This window comes from Salvelinus alpinus, chromosome 31, assembly GCF_045679555.1.
Source record: "Salvelinus alpinus chromosome 31, SLU_Salpinus.1, whole genome shotgun sequence".
Lineage (NCBI taxonomy): Eukaryota > Metazoa > Chordata > Actinopteri > Salmoniformes > Salmonidae > Salvelinus > Salvelinus alpinus.
In genome coordinates this window covers 5,819,850-5,844,858 of record NC_092116.1, presented here as the reverse complement: position 1 = coordinate 5,844,858, position 25,009 = coordinate 5,819,850, and the positions used below count along the sequence as shown (strand labels likewise).

Sequence of the window (25,009 nt, the reverse complement as noted above, 5' to 3'; positions counted from 1 at the left end):
CACACACACACACACACACACACACACACACACACACACACACACACACACACACACACACACACACACACACACACATACACACACACACACATACACACACACACACACACATACACACACACACGCACGCGCGCGCGCGCGTGCGCACACACACACACACACAGTCCAACAGAATGAGCGACAGCCCTAATCCGAGGTGCGATTGATCTCTTAGTCTTTTATACACTGAAGGAAAATCACTTCAGACACACCCTCCACCAGATGACACACACTCTACCCCTCCATCCCTCCTCCACTCCAACGCCCCTATTTGGTCAGACCAGATGAAGACCCACTATCCCCTTCCATCTCTCCCTCCATCACCCTGTCCTCTCTCACCCCTGCTCCCATCCAGAATCCCCACACCCCGCCTTCCGCCCCAATATTGTTCCTGTTTTGATCTCCACCGGTGGAATCCGAGAGTGGCGCGATTCAAAGCACCGGTTGCTATGGTACTCCCACTTAGATTGCATTACTATAGCAACGCTGTTTCCCTGGGCCTGGGCTAAAAGTTACCCAGCAGGACTCCCAGGTATTAAAGGGATACTTCAGGATTTTGGCATGCCAAGTGAAGTTACAGCATGCTAGTAGATACCCATAAACGTACAGTTATTGCGCTAACGGTAGTTAGCATCGGCTTGCGAAACTGCCTCCAACTTCCTTCATACTGGACATAAAAATGGTATTCACGAGTTCATTTGATTCTGGGGAAGTGGATACAGGGCATCATTGCCAAAATGCCGCAGTTTCCCTTTAAGACCCACACAGCACTCAATACATGGCACTTAATAACACAATAATAGCACAATATTTCTGTTCAGGAGTCCCAGACATATATCAAAACAGGATGAAATAATATGCTCTCATTTGGGAAGCCGCAGTAAGAGTCTGCTTGTTGAAGCAGTGTATAAGCAGTGTATAAGCAGTGTATAAGCAGTGTATAAGCAGCGCAACAAAACCGGTGCGCGCTCAACACTTGGGGTAAAACAGACGGGTTGGCTAAAACAGATTGGGTTGGCTTAGAATAAAAGGATTCTTGACAACATGTAAACTATATTTCCTCTCCAAATGTTTATTGAAAACATACATTAATTTGCACAATGAGCGCTTGTTACAGTTGTTGGTTAGCTAGCTAGCGAATTTGAGCCGTATTATCATAGATGTGACACGAGTCAAAAAGACCTCAAAACAAGACATGGTATCAATGACAACATACAACGAGCTGAAACGAGCCACCTACGACTCTTCACGTGACAGCCTCTTGTCAGTGTCGCTAGCGATCCGCCCGTCCAGAATCATAACCCCACACCGCCTTAGTGCCTCTGCGATGTGCGTGTATCGTTTTCTTGAGGTTGTCGGGCAACCCGTCTATTGCATTCACAATAATTCAAGCTATTCCAACGTCCATTTTTTCAGATAAAGCCAAATCACTATCTAATGTATTAGTTGTTGAACCCTGTTTCTAAGGGTATATATGTCTGTATGTGGATTGATAAGAGCAGCTAGTGTGCACAATATAGCCTATACTCCCAACAATCAGGTAGCCTTACTCCTTGCCATACTAATAGCTCCAATGTTGATACAGCATGACTATCGATAGCAGCTGCTCCCTCCATCATGCTTCATGCACAACAGGACTGATCAATATCTACAATGTTACATCGTCAATCAGCTGTTGTCATTTTGCCCGGTCAGGCAAAACAGCTGCTAGTTCTGCGGTAATGTTTCCCTATGGATCTCTGCCTGTCGGCGCAATCAATTCCTCATCAGTTCTGTTTTTAGAGGTGACCATAACCAGAACATTCAGGGCTATCGATACTGTTGTTAGGCCCCTGTGTGGTTGATGATGCTGTTCTTTTCTTCTCGAAGCCATCGTGTTTTAGCCTTCGTTAAAAGAGAGACAAAGAGAGAGGGGGGAAAGAGGAAGAAAGAAATGAGGGGAGAGGGGGGCGAGAAAAGTTTGCTGGGGCGCATCAGCTGCGCGGCGTTTACTTCCAGTGGGATCCCGGGTACTTCTCAGAACTTCTGAGTCATTTCAAAGGAGAGCGAGACGAAGAGAAGAAAGAAAAGCCTTTTCCTATGGCAGAGTGTAATTGAGTCTGAGTGGGTCTCAAAGTGCAATAGAGCACATACTGTATAGAATCGGGAACGCGTGACTCTCTCTCTCTCTTGATCTCCTTCTTCTCCTCTCCCCCCTCATGAAACATTCAGTGTCCAGACAGCCCATGGAGCTCTGCTAGCTACCTGAGAGGGCACTTGGCCCAGAGGGGGTTTCGGAGGCAGGGTGGAGGGTATGCAGGGCAGTTTCCAGGATACCAGCGTTGTTACGCTGCCACAGCCGCCTGCTGCCTATGACATTGATTGGGCCGAAATGAGCTAGTTTTTTTTCTGTTAGGGCGATAAATCGCATGCAGACTGCAGCGAAGGCTCATGCTAGACACTGCAGATGGGATTAGCTATTCGTGGCCCTGTGTTTTGTTGAAACCGACTGAGTGTGATGTGTCACTGTGTTTTCTTGCTCATTAGCGCTGTATACTGCTGGAGTGGAGACACGGTTCCCCGTGCTCTCGCTCCCCAAGCTCTCCAAGTTTGTCTTAAGAGATGAGTCTGGAGACATCGCTCTCATTAAAGTGTGACTGACAAGTCACACAATGGCGTCCTTCGAGTCGGTTGTGTGGAGTTCGAAATGTTTGTCAGTAAATCGCTTTGATTGGTTCGGAATCGTGTGCGGAGGCGGGAGAGGCCTTTGGTGGGCTGCTGGAATGTGGGAGGTTCTTTTGTCTGGGTCTTTGTGCGTGTGTGTGCGTGTGTGTGTGTGCGCGTGGAGTTAAGTCCCTTCTTAAATCTCCGAGAGCCAGTGTCTCAAGGGAGGCCATGTCAGGTCAGGTCAATGTCACAGAGATAGAGGGGGGTAGTGTATGTGTGTGTGTTTGTCAGTGTGTATGTGTGTGTGTTCGAGCTTGAAAATACTTTGTTCTTCAGGTCATAAAGGAAGAATCCCGCCGTCTCACACAGTTAAACCCTTATATGGTTTAGCCGAAGTCCAAGGATTTTGTTTGTTTCTCCTCGGCCGTCAGTCTTTCAGTAACAACTGGGAAGAAAAGGTTTCTGTCCTAAACACACAGACCTTCAAATAAGGCTAAGCTGACAAAAGCCATGTATTATTTCTCTCCCACTCTCCATGCTGCTGTTCCCTCAGGTTACGTGGGTGATTAAGTAACTTAGTTTGCTTCTCACTCACTCAATCACTCACTACCTGCCTACCTGACTGTGCTTTAACCCAGAGAAATGAACAGCCATGAACCACTTCTTCCTCTCTCTGTGTTGGGTCTCAGTAAGAGACACTCTCCAGTCAATAGCCAATCAGCTGTGTACTCCTCCTTGAGTATACAGCGGCCAGTCAGGGTCTGAGGAGAAAATCACTGTAGTGTGGCGGGATGTGTGTGTTTGTGTTTCTTTGTGTCAGGCTGCAGTACTATTAACAGCTTGTACATTTGCACAGGAGGGTCCTACGTTTGTGGAAGACATGCTTTTGAAGCAAACAAATCCCCCCCGCACCCCCCACCCCCCCATCAACCCACACGCAGACACAAACACACATACATACACAAACACACTTGATCTGAAGGATTGTTGTCATGAGTACCTGATCAAAAAAGCCGTAGAACTACAATGTACATTTAGCAGAATCAGCACAACAACTGCAGGTGTAGAACACAGTGTATGAATTATAGAGAGACACTCACTCCACCGCTCCCCGGTGATGTCATCATTATTTATTTATTTATTTATTGTGTGTGACATATCAAATCAAATACAAGTTTATTGGTCGCATACACAGTTTAGCAGATTTTATAGCAGGTGCAGCGAAATGCTTGTTTTACTAGCTTCTGACAGTCCACAAAACAATGTCAAACAAAATATTAATCAAATAATAATCAAAATTAGAAGCAAGAAATCACAAATGTCAGGACGAATCGAGCGACCAACTTAAATAACACTGTATCAGTAATCCAAATGCAATCAATGCGCGTATGCACCAAAATATATACAGTGACAAGACAAAGTATGTGAACCCGTTGGAATGACCTGGATTTCTGCATTAATTGGTCATAACATTTGATCTGATCTTCATCTAAATCATCACAATAGACAAACACAGTGTGCTTAAACTAATAACACACAAATGATTGTATTTTTCTTGTCTATATTGAATACATCATTTAAACATTCACAGTGTGGGTTGGAAAAAGTATGTGTACGCCTGGCCTAATGACTTCTCCAAAAGATAATTGGAGTCAGGAGTCAGCTAACCTGGAATCCAATCAATGAGACCAGATTGGAGATGTTGGTTAGAGCTGCCTTGCCCTATAAAAAACACTCACAAAATGTGAGTTTGATATTCACAAGAGGCATTGCCTGATGTGAACCATGCCTCGAACAAAAGAGATCGCAGAAGACCTACGATTAAGAATTGTTGACTTGCATAAAGCTGGAAAGTATCTCTAAAAGTATCTCTTTGTCTGACAGTGGAAGCTCAATAGAAGTATGGAAATGCAACAGGACAACGACCCAAAACACCAAAGTAAATCAACAACGGAATGGCTTCAACAGATGAAAATACACCTTCCTCCTGACCGGTGTGGAGGTCTGATCCGCAACTACAGAAAACGTTTGGTTGAGGCTTTTGCTGCCAAAAGAGGGTCAACCAGTAATTAAATCCAAGGGTTCACATACTTTTCCCACCCTGCACTGTGAATGTTTACACAGTGTGTTCAATAAAGGTTAGACATGGTTAGACATGAAAACGTATAGTTGTTGTTGTGTTATTAGTTTAAGCAGACTGTGTTTGTCTATTGTTGAAGATCAGATCAAATTTTATGACCAGTTTATGCAGAAATCCAGGGAATTCCAAAAGGGGTTCACATACTTTTTCTTGCCACTACACTAAGAAGGATATGTACAGCACTAGATACAGTATATTGTAATTGGCTTCTTTATTTGTACATTGTAGAAAAGTAATGAAGACCAAAACTATGCAATAACACATGAAGTCATGTAGTAACCAAAAGTGTTAAACAAATCAAATATATTTTAGATTCTTCAAATAGCCACCCTTTGCCTTGATGACAGCTTTGCACCCTCTTGGTATTCTCTCAACCAGCTTCACCTGGAATGTTTTTCCAACAGTCTTGAAGGAGTTCCCACATATGCTGAGCACTTGTTGGCTGCTTTTCCTTCACTCTGCAGTCCGACTCATTCCAAACCATCTCAATTTGGTTGAGGTCGGAGGATTGTGGAGGCCAGGTCATCTGATGCAGCACTCCATCACTCTCCTTCTTGATAAAATAGCCCTTACACAGCCTGAATGTGTGTTTTGGGTCATTATCCTGTTGAAAAACAAATGATAGTCACACTAAGCCCAAACCAGATGGCATATCGCTGCAGAATGCTGTGGTAGCCATGCTGGATAAGTGTGCCTTGAATTATAAATAAATCACAGTGTCACCAGTAAAGTACCGCCACACCAAAACACCTCCTCCTCCATGCTTTACGGTGGGAAATACACATGCAGAGATCATCCGTTCACCCAGACTGCGTCTCACAAAGACACGGAGGTTGGAACCAAAAATCTCCAATTTGGACTTCAGACCAAAGGACAGATTTCCACCGGTCGAATGTCCATTGCTCGTGTTTCTTGGCCCAAGCAAGTCTCTTCTTCTTAATGGTGTCCTATAGTAGTGGTTTCTTTGCAGCGATTCGACCATGAAGGCCTTATTCACGCAGTCTCCTCTTAACAGTTGATGTTGTCTGTTACTTGAACTCTGTGAAGCATTTATTTGGGCTGGTAACTCTAATGAACTTATCCTCTGCAGCAGAGGTAACTCTGGGTCTTCCGTTCCTGTGGCGGTCCTCATGAGAGCCAGTTTCATCATAGCGCTTGATGGTTTTTGCGACTGCACTTGAAGAAACTTTCAAAGTTCTTGAAATGTTCCATATTGACTGACCTTCATGTCTTAAAGTTATGATGGACTGTCGTTTCTCTTTGCTTATTTGAGCTGTTCTTTCCATAATATGGACTTGGTATTTGACAAAATAGGGCTATCTTCTGTATACCCCCCTACCTTGTCACAGCACAACTCAAACGCATTAAGAAGGCTAGGGTCCTTTCTTCTCAACTTCCACCTGACTGACGTGCCCAAAGTTAACTGCCTGTTGCTCAGGCCCTGAAGCCAGGATATGCATATAATTGGTACCGTTGGAAAGAAGACACTTTGAAGTTTGTAGAAATCTTAAAATAATGTAGGAGACTATAACACAATAGGTAAGGTAGGAGAAAATCTAATGAACAACCAACCAGATTCTTTTTTTTTGAGAGCCCATGCTCTTCCAATGGAACGTAATAGGGAAATAATTCAATTTAGCTCCCAGTATGCAATTCCTATGGCTTCCACTGGGTGTCAGTTGTCTTTGTTCAAGGTTTCAGCCTTGTTTCTTCCAAAACGAGTAAGATATATGAGTTTTACTGCAGGGACACAGACTTGGAAATTCGTGTATGCGCACTCGATGAAGAGTGCACCTGCTAATATCGTTTTCCTTTTGAACATACTCCTTTCCGTATGAAATATTATAGTTTAATTACATTTTAGGGTATCTGACGATTAAATAGAAACGTATTTTGACTTGTTGAAACAAAGTTTAGGGGTAGATTTTCGGATTCCTATCTTGGCACGTTGAACGAGTGGATTACTCAAATCGGTGGCACCAACTAAACTGACTTTTTGGGATATAATGAAGGATTTTATCTAAAAGAAATGACACTACATGTTATAGCTGGGAACCTTTGGATGACAAATCAGAGGAAGATTTTAGAAGAGTAAGTGAATATTTAATCACTATTTGTCAATTTATGAAACCTGTGCTGGTGGAAAAATATTTTGATGTGGGGCGCCGTCCTCAAACAATCGCATGGCATGCTTTCGCTGTAAAGCCTACTGTAAATCGGACAGTGTAGTTAGATTAACAAGAATTTAAGCTTTTAACCGATATAAGATAATTTAACCAATATAAGATATTGTATGTAAATGTTTAATATCCATCATTTTTATGATTACTTATTTGAATTGCGCGCCCTCCAGTTTCACCGGAAGTTGTACCGCTAGCGGACACCTAGCCTTAAGAAATTCCACAAATGTACTTTTAAGAAGGCACACCTTAATTGAAATGCATTCCAGGTGACTACCTCATGAAGCTGGTTGAGAGAATGCCAAGAGTGTGCAAAGCTGTCTTTAAGGCAAAGCTTTGTGTACAGGGGCATTGTCATGCTGAAACAGGACAGGTTCTTCCCCAAACTGTTGCCACAAAGTTGGAAGCACAAAATCGTCTAGAATGTCATTGTATGCTGTAGCGTTAAGATTTCCCTTCACTGGAACTAAGGGGTCAAGCCGGAACCATGAAAGACAGCCCCAGACCATTATTCCTCCTCCACCGAACTTTACAATTGGCACTATGTATTCGGGTAGGTAGTGTTCTCCTGGCATCCACCAAACCCAGATTCGTCCGTCGGACTGACAGATGGTGAAGTGTGATTCATCACTCCAGAGAACACGTTTCCACTACTTCAGAGTCTAATGGTGGTCGAGCTTTACACCACTCCAGCCGACGCTTGGCATTGCGCATGGTGATCTTAGGCTTGTGAGCTGCTGCTCGTCCATGGAAACCCATTTCATGAAGCTCCCGACGAAAAGTTATTGTGTTGACGTTGCTTCCAGAGGCAGTTTGGAACTCGGTAGTGAGAGTTGCAAAAGAGGACAGACGATTTCTACGCGCTACGCACATCAGCACTCGCCGGTCCCATTCTGTGAGCTTGCGTGGCCTATCACTTCACGGCTGAGGCGTTGTTGCTCCTACAAGTTTCCATTTCACAATAACAGCACTTGACCGGTAAAGCTCTTGCAGTACAGAAATTTGACAAACTGACTTGTTGGAAAGGTGGCATCCTATGACGGTGCCACGTTGAAAGTCACTGAGCTCTTCAGTAAGGCCATTCTACTGCCAATGTTTGTCTACGGAGATTGTATGGCTTTGTGCTCGATTTTATACACCTGTCAGCAACGGGTGTGTCTGAAATAGTCAAATCCACTAATCTGAAGGGGTGTCCACATACTTCAGTATATATAGTGTACACAGTGTACAAAACATTAAGAACACCTGCTCTTTCCATGAAATAGACGGACCAGGTGAATTCAGGTGAAAGCTATGACTCCTTGTTAAATCCACTTCCATCAGTGTAGATAAAGGGGAGGAGACGGGTTAAAGAAGGATTTTTAAGCCTTGAGACAAATGAGACATAAATTGTGTATGTGTGCAGAGGGTGAATGGGCAAGACAAAAGATTTAAGTGCCTTTGAATGGGGTATGGTAGTAGGTGCCAGGCGCACAGGTTTGTGTCCAGAACTGCAACGCTACTGGGTTTTTCTCAAGGCTTAAAAATCCTTCTCCTACAGCTTTCACCTGGATTCACCTGGTCAGTCTGTCGTGGAATGTTTTGTACACACAGTGTATTTTAGAAGGAGCTACAGATAACTGCCAAGATAAAGGAAACACTTGAGGGATTAAAAAGTGTATCGAAAGCAGGTGCTTCCACACAGGTGTGGTTCCTGAGTTAGTCAAGATCTCAGTGACTTTGAAAGAGGGGTCTCAAAGGAGCATAGGGGGTTTAAAGAGTGTGTGTGTGTGTGTGTGTGTGTGTGTGTGTGTGTGTGTGTGTGTGTGTGTGTGTGTGTGTGTGTGTGTGTGTGTGTGTGTGTGTGTTTCTCAGTCACCAGATCTCAACCCAATTAAACACTTCTGGAGCAGCTCCCGAGACAGCGTCTTCCACCACCATCAACAAAACACCAAATTATGGAATTTCTTGTGGAAGAATGGTGTCACATCCCTCCAATATAGTTCCAGACACTTGTAGAATCTCTGCCAAGGCCATTGAAGCTGTTCTGGTGACTCGTGGTGGCCCAATGCCCTATTAAGAGATTGTATGTTGGTGTTTCTTATATTTTGGCAGTTACCTGTATGTGAAGAATACGGTATAAGAATACACATGTGAAAATGTTTATTAAATAAACAGTATAGTGTTTGTCTCTATATACAGTGGGGTAAAAAACAAATAATTCAAACACCAAAAGGGTCAAGATGGAAATAAAAAGGGTTCTTTAAGGGTTCTCCTATGGGGACAGCCAAATAACCCTTTTAGGTTCTAGATAGCACCATTTTTTATGAAGTGTAGACTCTATGTACATAGGGCAGCAAGCAGACTCTAAGGGGCAGGGTAGAGTACCGGGCGGTAGCCGGCTAGTGACGGTGTCTAAGGTGCAGGGCAGAGTACCGGGCGGTAGCCGGCTAGTGACGGTGTCTAAGGGGCAGGGTAGAGTACCGGGCTGTAGCCGGCTAGTGACAGTGTCTAAGGTGCAGGGTAGAGTACCGGGCGGTAGCCGGCTAGTGACGGTGTCTAAGGGGCAGGGTAGAGTACCGGGCGGTAGCCGGCTAGTGACGGTGTCTAAGGTGCAGGGTAGAGTACCGGGCGGTAGCCGGCTAGTGACGGTGTCTAAGGTGCAGGGTAGAGCACCGGGCGGTACCCGGCTAGTGACAGTCTCTAAGGTGCAGAGTAGAGTACCGGGCGGTAGCCGGCTAGTGACGGTCTCTAAGGGGCAGGGTAGAGTACCGGGCGGTAGCCGGCTAGTGACAGTCTCTAAGGGGCAGGGTAGAGCACCGGGCGGTAGGCGGCTAGTGACGGTGTCTAAGGTGCAGGGTAGAGCACCGGGCGGTAGGCGGCTAGTGACAGTGTCTAAGGGGCAGGGTAGAGTACCGGGCGGTACCCGGCTAGTGACAGTCTCCAAGGGGCAGGGCAGAGTACCGGGCGGTAGCCGGCTAGTGACAGTCTCTAAGGTGCAGGGTAGAGCACCGGGCGGTAGCCGGCTAGTGACAGTCTCTAAGGTGCAGGGTAGAGCACCGGGCAGTAGCCGGCTAGTGACAGTCTCTAAGGTGCAGGGTAGAGTACCGATCGGTAGCCGGCTAGTGACAGTCTCTAAGGTGCAGGGTAGAGCACCGGGCAGTTTCCGGCTAGTGACAGTGTCTAAGGTGCAGGGTAGAGTACCGGGCGGTAGCCGGCTAGTGACAGTCTCTAAGGTGCAGGGTAGAGCACCGGGCGGTAGCCGGCTAGTGAAGGTGTCTAAGGTGCAGGGTAGAGCACCAGGCGGTACCCGGCTAGTGACAGTGTCTAAGGTGCAGGGTAGAGTACCGGGCAGTAGCCGGCTAGTGACAGTGTCTAAGGTGCAGGGTAGAGTACCGGGCGGTAGCCGGCTAGTGACAGTCTCTAAGGTGCAGGGTAGAGTACCGGGCGGTAGCCGCTAGTGACAGTCTCTAAGGTGCAGGGCAGAGCACCGGGCGGTAGCCGGCTAGTGACGGTGTCTAAGGTGCAGGGTAGAGCACAGGGCGGTAGCCGGCTAGTGGCAGTGTCTAATGTTTAGGGTAGAGTACCGGGCGGTAGCCGGCTAGTGACGGTGTCTAAGGTGCAGGGTAGAGCACCGGGCGGTAGCCGGCTAGTGACAGTGTCTAAGGTGCAGGGTAGAGTACCGGGCGGTAGCCGGCTAGAGACGGTGTCTAAGGTGCAGGGTAGAGTACCGGGCGGTAGCCGGCTAGTGACAGTGTCTAAGGTGCAGGGTAGAGCACCGGGCGGTACCCGGCTAGTGACAGTGTCTAAGGTGCAGGGTAGAGCACCGGGCGGTGGCCGGCTAGTGACAGTGTCTAAGGTGCAGGGTAGAGCACCGGGGCGGTAGCCGGCTAGTGACCGTCTCTAAGGTGTAGCTCGGGATACCAGGTGGTAGCCGGCTAGTGATGACTGTTCAACAGTCTGATGGCTTGGGGATAGAAGCTGTTTTTCAGTCTCTCTGTGCCAGTTTTGGAGGCGGAGACTATACTACTAGGTGGCTGAGGTCCTTGATCATCTTCATGGTCTTCCTCCCTGGGTGCTGAAGATGTCCTGGAGGGCTGGCAGTGTGCCCCCGGTGATGTTTTGGAGAGTCCTGCGGTTGCGGGCGGTTCAGTTGCCGTACTAGGCGGTGATCCAGCTTGACAGAATGCTCTCGATGGTGCATCTTTAGAAGTTCGTGAGGGTCTTAGGGGCCAAGCCAAATGTCTTCAGCGTCCCGACGTTGAAGAGGCGCTGTTGTCCCTTCTTTAGCACAGCGTCGGTATGGAGAGACCATTTCTGGTCCTCAGTGATGTGCACGCCAAGGAACATGAATCTTTTGACCCTCTCCACTGTGGCCCTGTCGATGTGGATGGAGGCGTGCTTTCTCTGCTTTCTCCTGTGGTCCACGATTAGTTCCCTTGTTTTGTTGACGTTGAGGGAGAGGTTAGGGCTCTCACCTCCTCCCTGTGGGCTGTCTCGTCATTGTTGGTAATGCAAACTCGATGATTGAGTTGGAGACGTGATGTGAAGTCATATTCTCTTCAAAGCGAAGTACAAAGGATTCCCAATCTGTCACACAGGAAAACAATGACATCTAAAGCTGCATTGTGACATATCAGATCTTAGCTGTGTGTCTGTGTGTGTGTGTGTGTGTGTGTGTGTGTGTGTGTGTGTGTGTGTGTGTGTGTGTGTGTGTGTGTGTGTGTGTGTGTGTGTGTGTGTGTGTGTGTGTGTGTGTGTGTGTGTGTGTGTGTGTGTGTGTGTTCGTGCGTGCGTGCGTGTATACAATGTGGGGAAATGGTGGGAGCCTGCTTGTTGCTGTCCAACACAATTGCTAGAAACGGGAACAGAATCGCTGACAATGGCTCATTAACAAATAACTGTGCTCCTCATTCATTAATATCACTCTGGGTAAATGTGTATGATTAATTTAATTCTGCAGGGGTTTTATACAGACAACCCATGGAAAGTCAGAAAAAAAACTATAACATGTTGACTACTGTACATACATATTCTATATTTATTTTGTTTTACAGAAATCACTGAACAGCTTACTGGCTACCACTATAAAATGTTGACAATGACAACATGTATTTTCTCTCACAGAAATGTCTGAACACACACTCTGAAAGCCTTCTACAGCTTGCATCTGTGGCAGGTTGCCTTTGCCCAATCTTAGAGAGGGAAAGCCCTTTTGAACAGGAGCAACCACCTTCCTGGTTACTGTTGAATAGATATCTCTGTGATCGCTCCTTTATCTAGAAAGACTCTTTCATGTAACACAGCTATAAGCAGAGATGGAGAGCACTACGGTGTTGAAGGCTGAGCTGTAGTCGTCGAATAGCATTCTCACATAGGTCCTTTTGATGTCTCGGGATATCTCTTGATATCGTTTGATATCTTTTACTCCATCTCTGATCAATCACTTTGATGAAACGGAGAGAAAAAGAAAATGGGCATGTTCATTAGGATGGGATACCTAACGTAGCGTGAATCCTTATATTGTTTATCAGTTGATCAGTTTCCTCCCTGATGCAGTATGAATACCGATTGATGTTCCCACCTCTCCGATGCTGTATGATTACTGATTGATGTTCCCACCTCTCCGATGCAGTATGATTACTGATTGATGTTCCCACCTCTCCGATGCAGTATGATTACTGATTGATGTTCCCACCTCTCCGATGCTGTATGATTACTGATTGATGTTCCCACCTCTCCGATGCAGTATGATTACTGATTGATGTTCCCACCTCTCCGATGCAGTATGATTACTGATTGATATTCCCACCTCTCTGTAGCAGTATGATTACTGATTGATGTTCCCACCTCTCCGATGCAGTATGATTACTGATTGATGTTCCCACCTCTCCGATGCTGTATGATTACTGATTGATGTTCCCACCTCTCCGATGCAGTATGATTACTGATTGATGTTCCCACCTCTCCGATGCAGTATGATTACTGATTGATGTTCCCATCTCTCTGATTCAGTATGATTGCTGATTGATATTCCCACCTCTCTGATGCAGTATGATTACTGATTGATGTTCCCTCCTCTCCGATGCAGTATGATTACTGATTGATGTTCCCACCTCTCTGATGCAGTATGATTACTGATTGATGTTCCCACCTCTCTGATGCAGTATGATTACTGATTGATGTTCCCACCTCTCTGATGCTGTATGATTACTGATTGATGTTCCCACCTCTCTGATGCAGTATGATTACTGATTGATGTTCCCACCTCTCCGATGCAGTATGATTACTGATTGATGTTCTCACCTCTCCGATGCAGTATGATTACTGATTGATGTTCCCACCTCTCAGATGCAGTATGATTACTGATTGATGTTCCCACCTCTCCGATGCAGTATGATTACTGATTGATGTTCCCACCTCTCCGATGCAGTATGATTACTGATTGATGGTCCCACCTCTCCGATGCAGTATGATTACTGATTGATGTTCCCACCTCTCCGATGCAGTATGATTACTGATTGATGTTCCCACCTCTCTGATGCAGTATGATTACTGATTGATGTTCCCACCTCTCTGATGCTGTATGATTACTGATTGATGTTCCCACCTCTCCGATGCAGTATGATTACTGATTGATGTTCTCACCTCTCTGATGCTGTATGATTACTGATTGATGTTCCCACCTCTCCGATGCAGTATGATTACTGATTGATGTTCCCACCTCTCCGATGCAGTATGATTACTGATTGATGTTCCCACCTCTCCGATGCAGTATGATTACTGATTGATGTTCCCACCTCTCCGATGCAGTATGATTACTGATTGATGTTCCCACCTCTCCGATGCTGTATGATTACTGATTGATGTTCCCACCTCTCCGATGCAGTATGATTACTGATTGATGTTCCCACCTCTCCGATGCAGTATGATTACTGATTGATATTCCCACCTCTCTGTAGCAGTATGATTACTGATTGATGTTCCCACCTCTCCGATGCAGTATGATTACTGATTGATGTTCCCACCTCTCCGATGCTGTATGATTACTGATTGATGTTCCCACCTCTCCGATGCAGTATGATTACTGATTGATGTTCCCACCTCTCCGATGCAGTATGATTACTGATTGATATTCCCACCTCTCTGTAGCAGTATGATTACTGATTGATGTTCCCACCTCTCCGATGCAGTATGATTACTGATTGATGTTCCCACCTCTCCGATGCTGTATGATTACTGATTGATGTTCCCACCTCTCCGATGCAGTATGATTACTGATTGATGTTCCCACCTCTCCGATGCAGTATGATTACTGATTGATGTTCCCATCTCTCTGATTCAGTATGATTGCTGATTGATATTCCCACCTCTCTGATGCAGTATGATTACTGATTGATGTTCCCTCCTCTCCGATGCAGTATGATTACTGATTGATGTTCCCACCTCTCTGATGCAGTATGATTACTGATTGATGTTCCCACCTCTCTGATGCAGTATGATTACTGATTGATGTTCCCACCTCTCTGATGCTGTATGATTACTGATTGATGTTCCCACCTCTCTGATGCAGTATGATTACTGATTGATGTTCCCACCTCTCCGATGCAGTATGATTACTGATTGATGTTCTCACCTCTCCGATGCAGTATGATTACTGATTGATGTTCCCACCTCTCAGATGCAGTATGATTACTGATTGATGTTCCCACCTCTCCGATGCAGTATGATTACTGATTGATGTTCCCACCTCTCCGATGCAGTATGATTACTGATTGATGGTCCCACCTCTCCGATGCAGTATGATTACTGATTGATGTTCCCACCTCTCCGATGCAGTATGATTACTGATTGATGTTCCCACCTCTCCGATGCAGTATGATTACTGATTGATGTTTGCACCTCTCCGATGCAGTATGATTACCAATTGATGTTTGCAACACGAATGGTGTATCTGGCACTGGTCAGAAAAAGGGGGGAAGGAGAGGAGGAGAGGATCAGACCCTGGCCCCCTCCTTCTCTTCTTCTCCATCTGGCTCTGCCAGCATCCCTCGCTCCACACAGCGGGCAGTGCCAACACACACAGGCGTCCCCTCTGGCATAGCGAGTCGTGCTGTGCCAAAGGAGATGGTAATGGTGGCAGAGGAGCGAGGAGATACACACACACACATGAATGCATGATGCATGCACACAAGCGCAGGCACACTCAGACAAACACACCTAGTCAATGTCAACCACTTCCCTACAGACACCCAATCTTACACACTCCTGCATCTATCAGACAAGATGGATCTGTGTGTGTGTGTGTGTGTGTGTGTGTGTGTGTGTGTGTGTGTGTGTGTGTGTGTGTGTGTGTGTGTGTGTGTGTGTGTGTGTGTGTGTGTTGGCACCAGAGAGGCTTGGGTTGGTCAATCTGTGCACCATATAATGTACTTAAATACTCGTAAACCTCCCCTGTAATTAGTGTTAGCATTAGCATTAGGCTAATGTGGAATATGTGGGACCCGGTCACCTACAGTATCATGTACCTTCAGTGTACTGTATAGCTGACATGCATTTCCCTTTATAGGTTAATAAGCTGCCATCCGGCCCAGTTGTATACCTCACCAGAAAGGGATGAGTTATGAGTTATGACTAACATGCATATCTGGCCTCCAGCATGGTCACCTCACATGGCCAACTCTAGGAGCTGTCACTGGGTGTGATGACTGGTGACAGCGGGGAGAGAGGAGACGGGGGAGAGAGAGTGTCTGGAGCGAAGTCACCAGACTGGAGCAGGAATAGTCTGGAATCACATCCCGGAATGCTGTTTTTTGGAAGCGATGAGCGGAATATAGGAGAGGAGGTGTGGCGTGGAGAGAGAGAGAGCGAGAGAGAGAGAGACAGGGAGAGGGAGGGAAAAGGAGAGAGACAAAGATAGGGGAGAGGGTTTGGAGAGAGGAAGACAGAGAGAGCGAGAGAAAGGGAGGGAGGATCAGGGAAGGAAATAGAGAGACAAAGATAGGGGAGAGGGGTTGGTTGAGGGAGAGAGGAAAGGAGAGAGGAAGACATAGAGAGAGAAAGAGAGAGAGAGGAGATAAAGAGCGCTGCCTGGGTGTAGTCACTTTCCCCACATTTCCGTCTCGTTTTTGCACAAATCTCTCTTGATCTCCAAATCATGAATTTGTGAGGGAGGGATGAATTAGAGAAGAGATAGGAGGGGGCTCTCATCTCCATTAATGTGATGCTGTTTCAATAGCGGTGCCTCCTGGTCATAGCCCAAGGCAGTCATTAGGACATAGAGAATCTGTTTTCAAAGGCACCAATAAAACCTAGATTGTGTTTAGGGAGGGGTTGGGGTATACACAGATTTAAGACGTACACTTTGAAAACCAAGACAATGGGAGACTGGGTTGGATTCAGGGAGGTTACGGTACTGTATGTTTATTGCAAAAGTGTCTCTGTTTGTGGCATTCATGAGTAGTTTTAAAAGCATGGTTGCTTGTTAAAACCAGCTAAATATAGCAGGGGAAAAAACATGAATATGGCTTTGTTGATCCTACTCTATGTTGTTTTCTACTAGTTTAGCCCCATTGGGTTCCCCCATCTACATTGTCGTTGTTATGAAAAAAAGTATAATCTTGAAGCAAATTGAGTAATGGTGCGTGACTGGTTGAAATCTGGTTCGCCAGCACACACTCTTCAGAAAAACATTGGTGGCATCCACTGCCATAGCAACACAATCGTGCTTCCCCCCTCCCTCCCTTCTCGCTCTCTTGCCCCCCCTCCTCCATCCCTCCCCCCTCTCTTTCTCTCTCGCTCTCTCGGTCTACCACACCCCCTTCGCTAGCTGGTCGCCACACAGTCGCTGTGGACTACTGAAGAGTGCGGGAGGTTGGGGTAGAGCTCGGTTGGTTGGGAAGAGCTGAAGAGCGCTACTTGAGTGGTTTTCACTGGAGGGAAAAAAATAGAGAAAGAAAGAAAAAAGTGGACAAGAAAGTGAGTGAGTGTGGTTGGATTGGTGGGAGAGGATGAGCGAGGACTCTCAGTCCCACTACCGGATGGATGCTGAGGATAGGCTCAACGGGCTTGGCCAGCGGAGGAGGAAACCCAAAAAGGTAAATAAAGACATGTGTTTCCATGGGCAACATGGGCAGCTTTTTTGGCCTGGTTAGCCTGTTAGCATTCATGCTGGATTAACACTGGAGCTCCAGCGGCTGGAAGGTCCAGGGGGAGGTTGAGGTCTGTCAAGCTGCCTCCGGAGCTCCGCTTGTCGGAAGCAGCTGCCGCTTGCAGCTCCTGTCCCTGGTGGCTGGGGCAGTTGGCTGGTGGGAGCGCAGGGCTACTTGGCTGCTGTGTGTGGCCGCGCTCCGCTTTGAGCAGGCAGCAGGCGCATTAGGAGGATGTCGGGAGAAGTGCGTGGTGTGTGTGTGGTTTGGTTGTTTTAGATATTTGAAAAGCTCCATTGATGGGCTTGATTTGTGCTGATGAGCACTCTGGATACTGTGTGTGTCTGTGTGTCTGTGTGTCTGTGTGTCTGTGTATGTGTGTGTGGCTGATCTCTCCTGCAGAAAAACTGTTGGAGAAGTGCTGATAAGGGTTTTCTCTCCGTTTATTGCTGCCTTATCCCCCTAGGAGCCTTCTCTCTTTTCTCTCTCTTCTCTCTCCTCTCTCTAGGGTTGGGTGATATGACCAAAATATTATACCATGGTATTTTTATTTATTTTTTACAGTATTTGACAGTATTTAATTTTTTGATTAATAAAAGTGCTTTGTGAGTAGTGCATGATTCTCGGGTGGCAACATACATTCTAAGTGATTTCAATGGGTCTCTCTACATTCTGATTGTTTTATACTGTTTCATTAAACTTCAACCAACAATCATTTTCCGCATTTCCTGCACTCATTTGAGATCATTTCCACACTGCCACATAGGGCTGCACGATATGGGCAAAAAATGTAGGCCTTATTTTTAACCAAATATTGCGATTGCAATTTGACTTGAGATTTAGATCAAAACACTTCAACTTTTGGAATCATGGAAAAATAATGATTATTCTAATTCTAGATAATAGTGGGCACTTTGAATACAGTGTTGTTCGACATGACAACAAATGAAAATGCCAGAGAGGAGTTATTGTGACAGGGTAGGAACCAAAGTGTTGGTCAGTGTTTCCTAGGGGGCCCTATACTCTTTGGCTACATTAAATGTTTTCTCTTAGCTAGTTCATCTAGCTGACATATTCATGCTTTGCCTATTCCTATTTGATCTAGAAGATACTGTTGCATGTGCTGCATTGACAATGGAGACTGAACGCAAGTGTCTCGTGGTCGAGCAACAACAAATGCGCTCCTTGCGTGACAGGGGGCGGGGCTAGGCCTGTGTGGAAAGTGGCATGGAGAGAGAGATGACTCAAGTATAAAACTATAAAAATGGACGTTGCACTGGCGTATCACATTTAACAAACAAAACATTAAAATACCGTTATTGAAAGTAAAGTAAAAAACCCAAACCGGTGCGTGCATCAATACTGGTATATAGTAAAATACAGTATACCTCTCTCTCTCTCTCTCTCTCTCGCTCTCTCTCTCGCTCTCGCTCTCGCTCTCGCTCTCGCTCTCTCTCTCGCTCTCTCTCTACAGATGTAGGATCTTCATTTAAGCCAGTTTGCTACAGCAGGAAAATATTCCTGCAGCAACAGGAAATGGGAATTATTATGTGGATTATATTAATGGACATTTTTAGAAGGGGTTGATACATTTTTCGTTACGGTAAATCAAGTCTGCATTGCAATTCTCAGCAACAAAAGTGTGATCAAATTAAGATCCTACATCGGTATCTCTATCTCTCTCTCTCTATCTCTTACTCACACTCACTCTCTCTTGCTCTCCCTATCTCTCTCTCCATCTCTGCCATAGCTCAGGCTTACACCCACAGGCTAGAAGATGGACCGGAGGGGGAAAAAAGCAAAATCAGATTTAGGTGTAGCCCTTTTAAAAGGAGCTACATGGATTTTATGTAGAGTGAAAACGTGTGGTGGTGGAATCACATTAAAGCTGAATCTACAACATTTGGTTCCAGTTTTTTTCCCCTTCTCTGTGGAACTCGGGCAGTTGGGGGATTAGGAATCAATGTTTAAATTATTGATACACACTCCCTCCCCCCCTCTGTCCCTCCATCTCCTCCTCCTTCTCCCCTCTCCATCTCTCCCTCCCTCCCTCCCTCCATCCCTCCCAGCGGTACCTATCGGAAGTTGACATCAAAGTCACCACAGTTGTATAGCATAGTGAGTTCTAGGCTCTCCTATGCCGATGCCTTTGAAATACACTCATCTCATCTTTTCATTTCTCCAATTACAGCTTTACCTTCTGATTGATTTCCTGTCTTTGAAATGCCTTTGCTGGCCTATAGCACGCTCACACACACTCTCTCTCACACACACACACACGCACGCTGATGAAGGTCGGTGTCCTTTTCTGATGAGTACAGTGTGAGCTCAGGGTCTGGCTGCAGTCCTGCTGTCCTACTCCTGTGCTGCTGTATCAGTGGATTGTGTCAGTGGAAAGAAACAACGCTCTGGGATTTTCACCCCTGTTCGTCCCTGTGTCTATGAACAGACACTCATATGCTTCTTTTAATATCAGGATTATGGTTAGGAAATGAACGTGTTTGTTTTCAAGAGGGTAGCCAGTCAACACTGTGATCTCCAGTCTAGTCAACACTGTGATCTCCAGTCTATATCACTCTGTTACCCCCGTCTCGCTCTGACCGACTTGTCAATTCATAATTGAGTAAAAATAGCTCATACATCTACTGAAGATATCATTTATTTTCAAAATCTCATCCTAAACAATATAACAAAGACCTGAGGGTAGAAATGAATGATATTAATAATAAACAAAGTCTAATTAGCTACCTGATTGGCTCAGTGTCACCAACTATCCAGGTGCATGGAGCCATTAGCAGACGTAGCCTCGGGGCATCATCACTATTAAAGCAGTGTTAACAGCTGCTGTGAAGTCTATCTGAGAGCTAGTGTAAGCAATCTTCCTCAGATATCTCACTTAAAGCAAGTATCTTATGATATAGGGCCCTGAGTTTTTTCCTGACCATGTGAACTGACCAGGAAAGGTCACATGCACAAGAAAAACTCACAGCCCTTTCTATTAAATTTGAATCTAATATAAACAAATAACAAAAAAGATGGCACCAGATACAAAGCCAATCATAATAAATATGGACTCCCGTGGTTGGAAATTGGAAAGTGAGATACAGTGGCTTGAGAAAGTATTCACCCCCTTGGCATTTTTCCTATTTTGTTGCCTTACAACCTGGAATTAAAATAGATTTTTGGGGGGTTTGTATCATTTGATTTACACAACATGCCTACCACTTTGAAGATGCAAAATATTTGTTTATTGTGAAACAAACAAGAAATAAGACAAAAAAACGGAAAACTTGAACGTGCATAACTATTCATCCCCCCAAGTCAATACTTTGTAGAGCCACCTTTTGCAGCAATTACAGCTTCAAGTCTTTTGTCTCTATAAGCTTGGCACATCTATCCACTTGGATTTTTGCCAATTCTTCAAGGCAAAACTGCTCCAGCTCCTTCAAGTTGGATGGGTTCCGCTGGTGTACAGCAATCGTCATACCACAGATTCTCAATTGGATTGACGTCTGGGTATTGACTAGGCCATTCCAAGACATTTAAATATTTCCCCTTAAACCACTCGAGCGTTGCTTTAGCAGTATGCTTAGGGTCATTGTCCTGCTGGAAGGTGAACCTCCGTCCCAGTCTCAAATCTCTGGAAGACTGAAACAGGTTTCCCTCAATAATTTCCCTGTATTTAGCGCCATCCATCATTCCTTCAATTCTGACCAGTTTCCCAGTCCCTGCTGATGAAAAACATCCCCACAGCATGATGCTGCCACCATCATGCTTCACTGTGGGGATGATGTTCTCAGGGTGATGAGAGTTGTTGGCTTTGTGCCAGACATAGCGTTTTCCTTGATGGCCAAAAAGCTACATTTTAGTCTCATTTGACCAGAGTACCTTCTTCCATATGTTTTGGGAGTCTCCCACATGCCTCTTAGCGAACACTAAATGTGTTTGCTTATTTTTTTCTTTAAGCAATGTTTTTTTTCTGTCCATTCTTCCGTAAAGCCCAGCTCTGTGGAGTGTACGGCTTACTCCAATCTTCGCTGTGGAGCTTTGCAGCTCCTTCAGTGTTATCTTTGGTCTCTTTGTTGCCTCTATGATTAATGCCCGCCTTGTCTGGTCCGTGAGTTTTGGTGGGCGACCCTCTCTTGGCAGGTTTGTTGTGGTACCATATTCTTGAAAGAAAATTATAATGGATTTAATGGTGTTCCGTGGGATGTTCAAAGTTTCAGATTTTTTTTTATAACCCAACCCTGATCTGTACTTCTCCACAACTTTGTCCCTGACCTGTTCAAAATCAAATCAAATCAAATGTTATTTGTCACATACACATGGTTAGCAGATGTTAATGCGAGTGTAGCGAAATGCTTGTGCTTCTAGTCCCAACAGTGCAGTAATATCTAACAAGTAATCTGACAATTCCCCAACAACTACCTAATACACACATATATAAAGGGGTGAATGAGAATATCTACATGTAAGTATATGGTTGAGCGATAGGCAAGGTGCAGTAAATGGTATAAAATACAGTATATACATGTGATATGAGTAATGTAAGATATGTAAACATTATTAAAGTGGCATTATTTAAAGTGACTAGTGATCCATTTATTAAAGTGGCCAGTGATTTGGTCCCAATGTAGGCAGCAGCCTCTCTGAGTTAGTGATTGCTGTTTAGCAGTCTGATGGCCTTGAGATAGAAGCTGTTTGGAGAGCTCCTTGGTCTTCATGGTGCCGCTTGCTTGGTGGTGCCCCTTGCTTGGTGGTGCCCCTTGCTTAGTGGTGTTGCAGACTCTGGGGCCTTTCAGAACAGGTGTATATATACTGAGATCATATGACAGATCATGCGACACTTAGATTGCACACATGTGGACTTTATTTAACTGATTATGTGACTTCTGAAGGTAATTGTCTGCACCAGATCTTATTTAGGGGCTTCATAGCAAAGGAGATGAATACATATGCAAGTGAAAAAACAAGTAAGTTTTTTCACTTCACCAATTTGTACTATTTTGTGTATGTCCATTACATGAAATCCACATTAAAATCAATTAAAATCACAGGTTGTAATGCAACAAAATAGGAAAAAATGCCAAGGGGGATGAATACTTTTGCAAGGCACTGTATCGCAGAGTTGGCGCAACGACTGCCCTCGCAGAATTACTGGGTCGCTTGAGTGTCCGCTTTGTTTTGCAGAGGAATAACTCTCCGGACAATTTGGCGGCGTGATACGGAGGATGGGCCTCACAGAACTAACTGCCTTCAGGTGTTCTTGTTCACCGCTCATCTTCACCGGTTAAAAGCAGTGAAGAGAAAGTGATGGTTTTCTTTACGTCTCTATACGCTCTCTGTGTTCAGTAGTCTGCAACTTTACAACCTTACTGCCTCCATTGTAAAGAGCAATACAATATGATTATGCTCCATTGGCCCGTAACGGGCCCCCGTGTACATGTGTGTGGGTTTGTGACTCGGTAGCCTCGTCGAGAATCGAAAACGGGAGGCCTTGGGAAGCTCATCGCAGAAAAATAGTTAAAGAGTGGTAGGGACCCGGTGTAAATCAGTGACGCCTCGCAACATGTCAAACCAATCAAATGCCTTGCTTGGGCGGAGCTCCAATAGTGCTCACTAGATACGTGTCGTAGGTACAACAGTGCGTGAGGGTGGCTGGGAAATCTTATTTTGTGTATTCAGCACACTTCTGTCAAAACAGAATTCCCTTTTTTCCTACAGGGTTTCTTCCATTTTTTGCAATGTTGCAAGCTAGCATACGGAACACAATGTGTCCTTCCTGGTCTGAAAACAGTGACGAACATAACACCAAACGGACATGTGGGGGGGAGTGTTCTTGAAATGCTCCCAACGGACCATTCAAACCGTTTTTGCAATACAAAATTATCCAGACGCCAAGGGAGGCATGAGAGCGACGTGATTTTGGAGGTATGGCAATGCAAAGACTGGTGACTTCCTGTTAGGGTTGTCTCTTGTTGTGTCCTCTTTGTCGAAAGCCTGATAGCTGAAGTAGGGTTAGGAGTTGGGAGCTTTGACTCCAGACGAACATTGATGAGACGATGGCATCAGCTCAACAGCTTCTCGGTGTGTGACAGAGAATGTTGGAGTTGTGAATTGGATAGTAGTGATAAAGGTGTGTGTGTGTGCGTGTGTGCGTGTGTGCGTGTGTGTGTGTGTGTGTGTGTGTGTGTGTGTGTGTGTGTGTGTGTGTGTGTGTGTGTGTGTGTGTGTGTGTGTGTGTGTGTGTGTGTGTGTGTGTGTGTGTGTGTGTGTGTGTGTGTGTGTCGCTCCATTGACCCTCCCACGCGGTCTCTCTTCAGAACCTCCAGGTGACAAAAACACAGATGGGCGATAGCAATGACACTCAGGCGTCACCATGGCAACCATAATGCCACAAAGGTCCCTTTGCTAATGGCATGTCACATGCTCTACAAAGGCCAGTTTCGAAGTGCAATTAGTACATTATAGTGGTCATTGTTTTGTTGATTGGGGTCCTGTTTTCAAGGTTCCCATTCATGTAGATTCACATCCTCCTTACCTCAACAGACGTACACTGACATGGTCAGTACAGACGCTGACCAAGAATTGAAATGACCACGCTTTAACAATTAACAGTACATACCTTAAAGTAAATTGAGCTCAAGCAAAGCAAAGCGACATTAATTCTTCTCTCTGTGGTGTAGGAAGCAGACTGGCATTGTCGCCGCTGCTAGGCAGGGCGGGGCTGATCCCTGGAAAGCTATAATTCCCTCAGTGGATGTGGCCCTCCATTGATTGGAGACGGAGGGAAGGAGAGAGGGATTGGTGAGAGAGAAATAAAGGAGGGAATTTCATTATATACAGTAAACGGATACCTAGAGACCAATATGTCTAGTGGGAAAGAAAAAGAATCAAACAATACTTTTGGCAGTGTGTGTGTGTGTGTGTGTGTGTGTGTGCGTGCTCATCTGTTTGTCTGGAATAATCTCTTGTTCAATCAAATGAGAGGATCTAGCATTAGCACTCTGCCCCGCCCCGCTCTCCTTCGCTCCCTCTCTTATCTAGCCGCAAACATCCCTCGTACCTCTAAGCCCGGCAGAGGGATGCCACCGTCTATTTTTATTTTATTATTTTATTTTACCGTTATTTTACCAGGTAAGTTGACTGAGAACACGTTCTCATTTGCAGCAACGACCTGTGGAATAGTTACAGGGGAGAGGAGGGGGATGAATGAGCCAATTGTAAACTGGGGATTATTAGGTGACCGTGATGGTTGAGGGCCAGATTGGGAATTTAGCCAGGACACCGGGGTTAACACCCCTACTCTTACGATAAGTGCCATGGGATCTTTTAATGACCTCAGAGAGTCAGGACACCCGTTTAACGTCCCATCCGAAAGACGGCACCCTACACAGAGCAGTGTCCCCAATCACTGCCCTGGGGCATTGGGATCTTTGTTTAGACCAGAGGAAAGAGTGCCTCCTACTGGCCCTCCAACACCACTTCCAGCAGCACCTGGTCTCCCATCCAGGGACTGACCAGGACCAACCCTGCTTAGCTTCAGAAGCAAGCCAGCAGTGGTATGCAGGGTGGTATGCTCTCTCTATTGACAGAGAGAGGGGGGGAAAAGGGAGAGAGGCAGAGAAAGAGAGAGTGAAGAAAGGGTAAAGAGAAGGTAAGACAAACCGACATGCCAGTATTGCAGACAGACAGGAAATAGACGGAGAGCGAGAAAGAGTGTGAGCCGTTGGGCGGGAAGGGTCTCCGCTCTGTTTACTCCCTGTCTGCTTCGCGAGACCAGGGGGGGGGGGGGGGGGCTGGTGGAGGCTGCCAGGATGTGTGGTTTACGAGAGGTCTCGAAGTATAATAAAGACCAACCGTCTCTCTGCTCC

At 45.6% G+C, this 25,009-nt stretch overlaps 1 protein-coding gene across 2 annotated transcripts in view; it reads left to right on the top strand.

The window, feature by feature from the left end:
* Window positions 1–25,009, top strand: part of LOC139561098 (ankyrin-2-like) — a 256,021-nt gene that overhangs the window by 67,701 nt on the left and 163,311 nt on the right. Inside the window, exon 1 of one of the 2 annotated variants that reach the window (XM_071377946.1) lies at window positions 16,824–17,084. The exons of the other annotated variant lie outside the window; for it this stretch is intronic. Coding sequence (XP_071234047.1) covers window positions 16,998–17,084 — 87 coding nt within the window. The 5' untranslated portion in view covers window positions 16,824–16,997. Of the gene's footprint in view, window positions 1–16,823; window positions 17,085–25,009 lie in introns of those variants that run through there. 2 annotated transcript variants of the gene reach the window in all.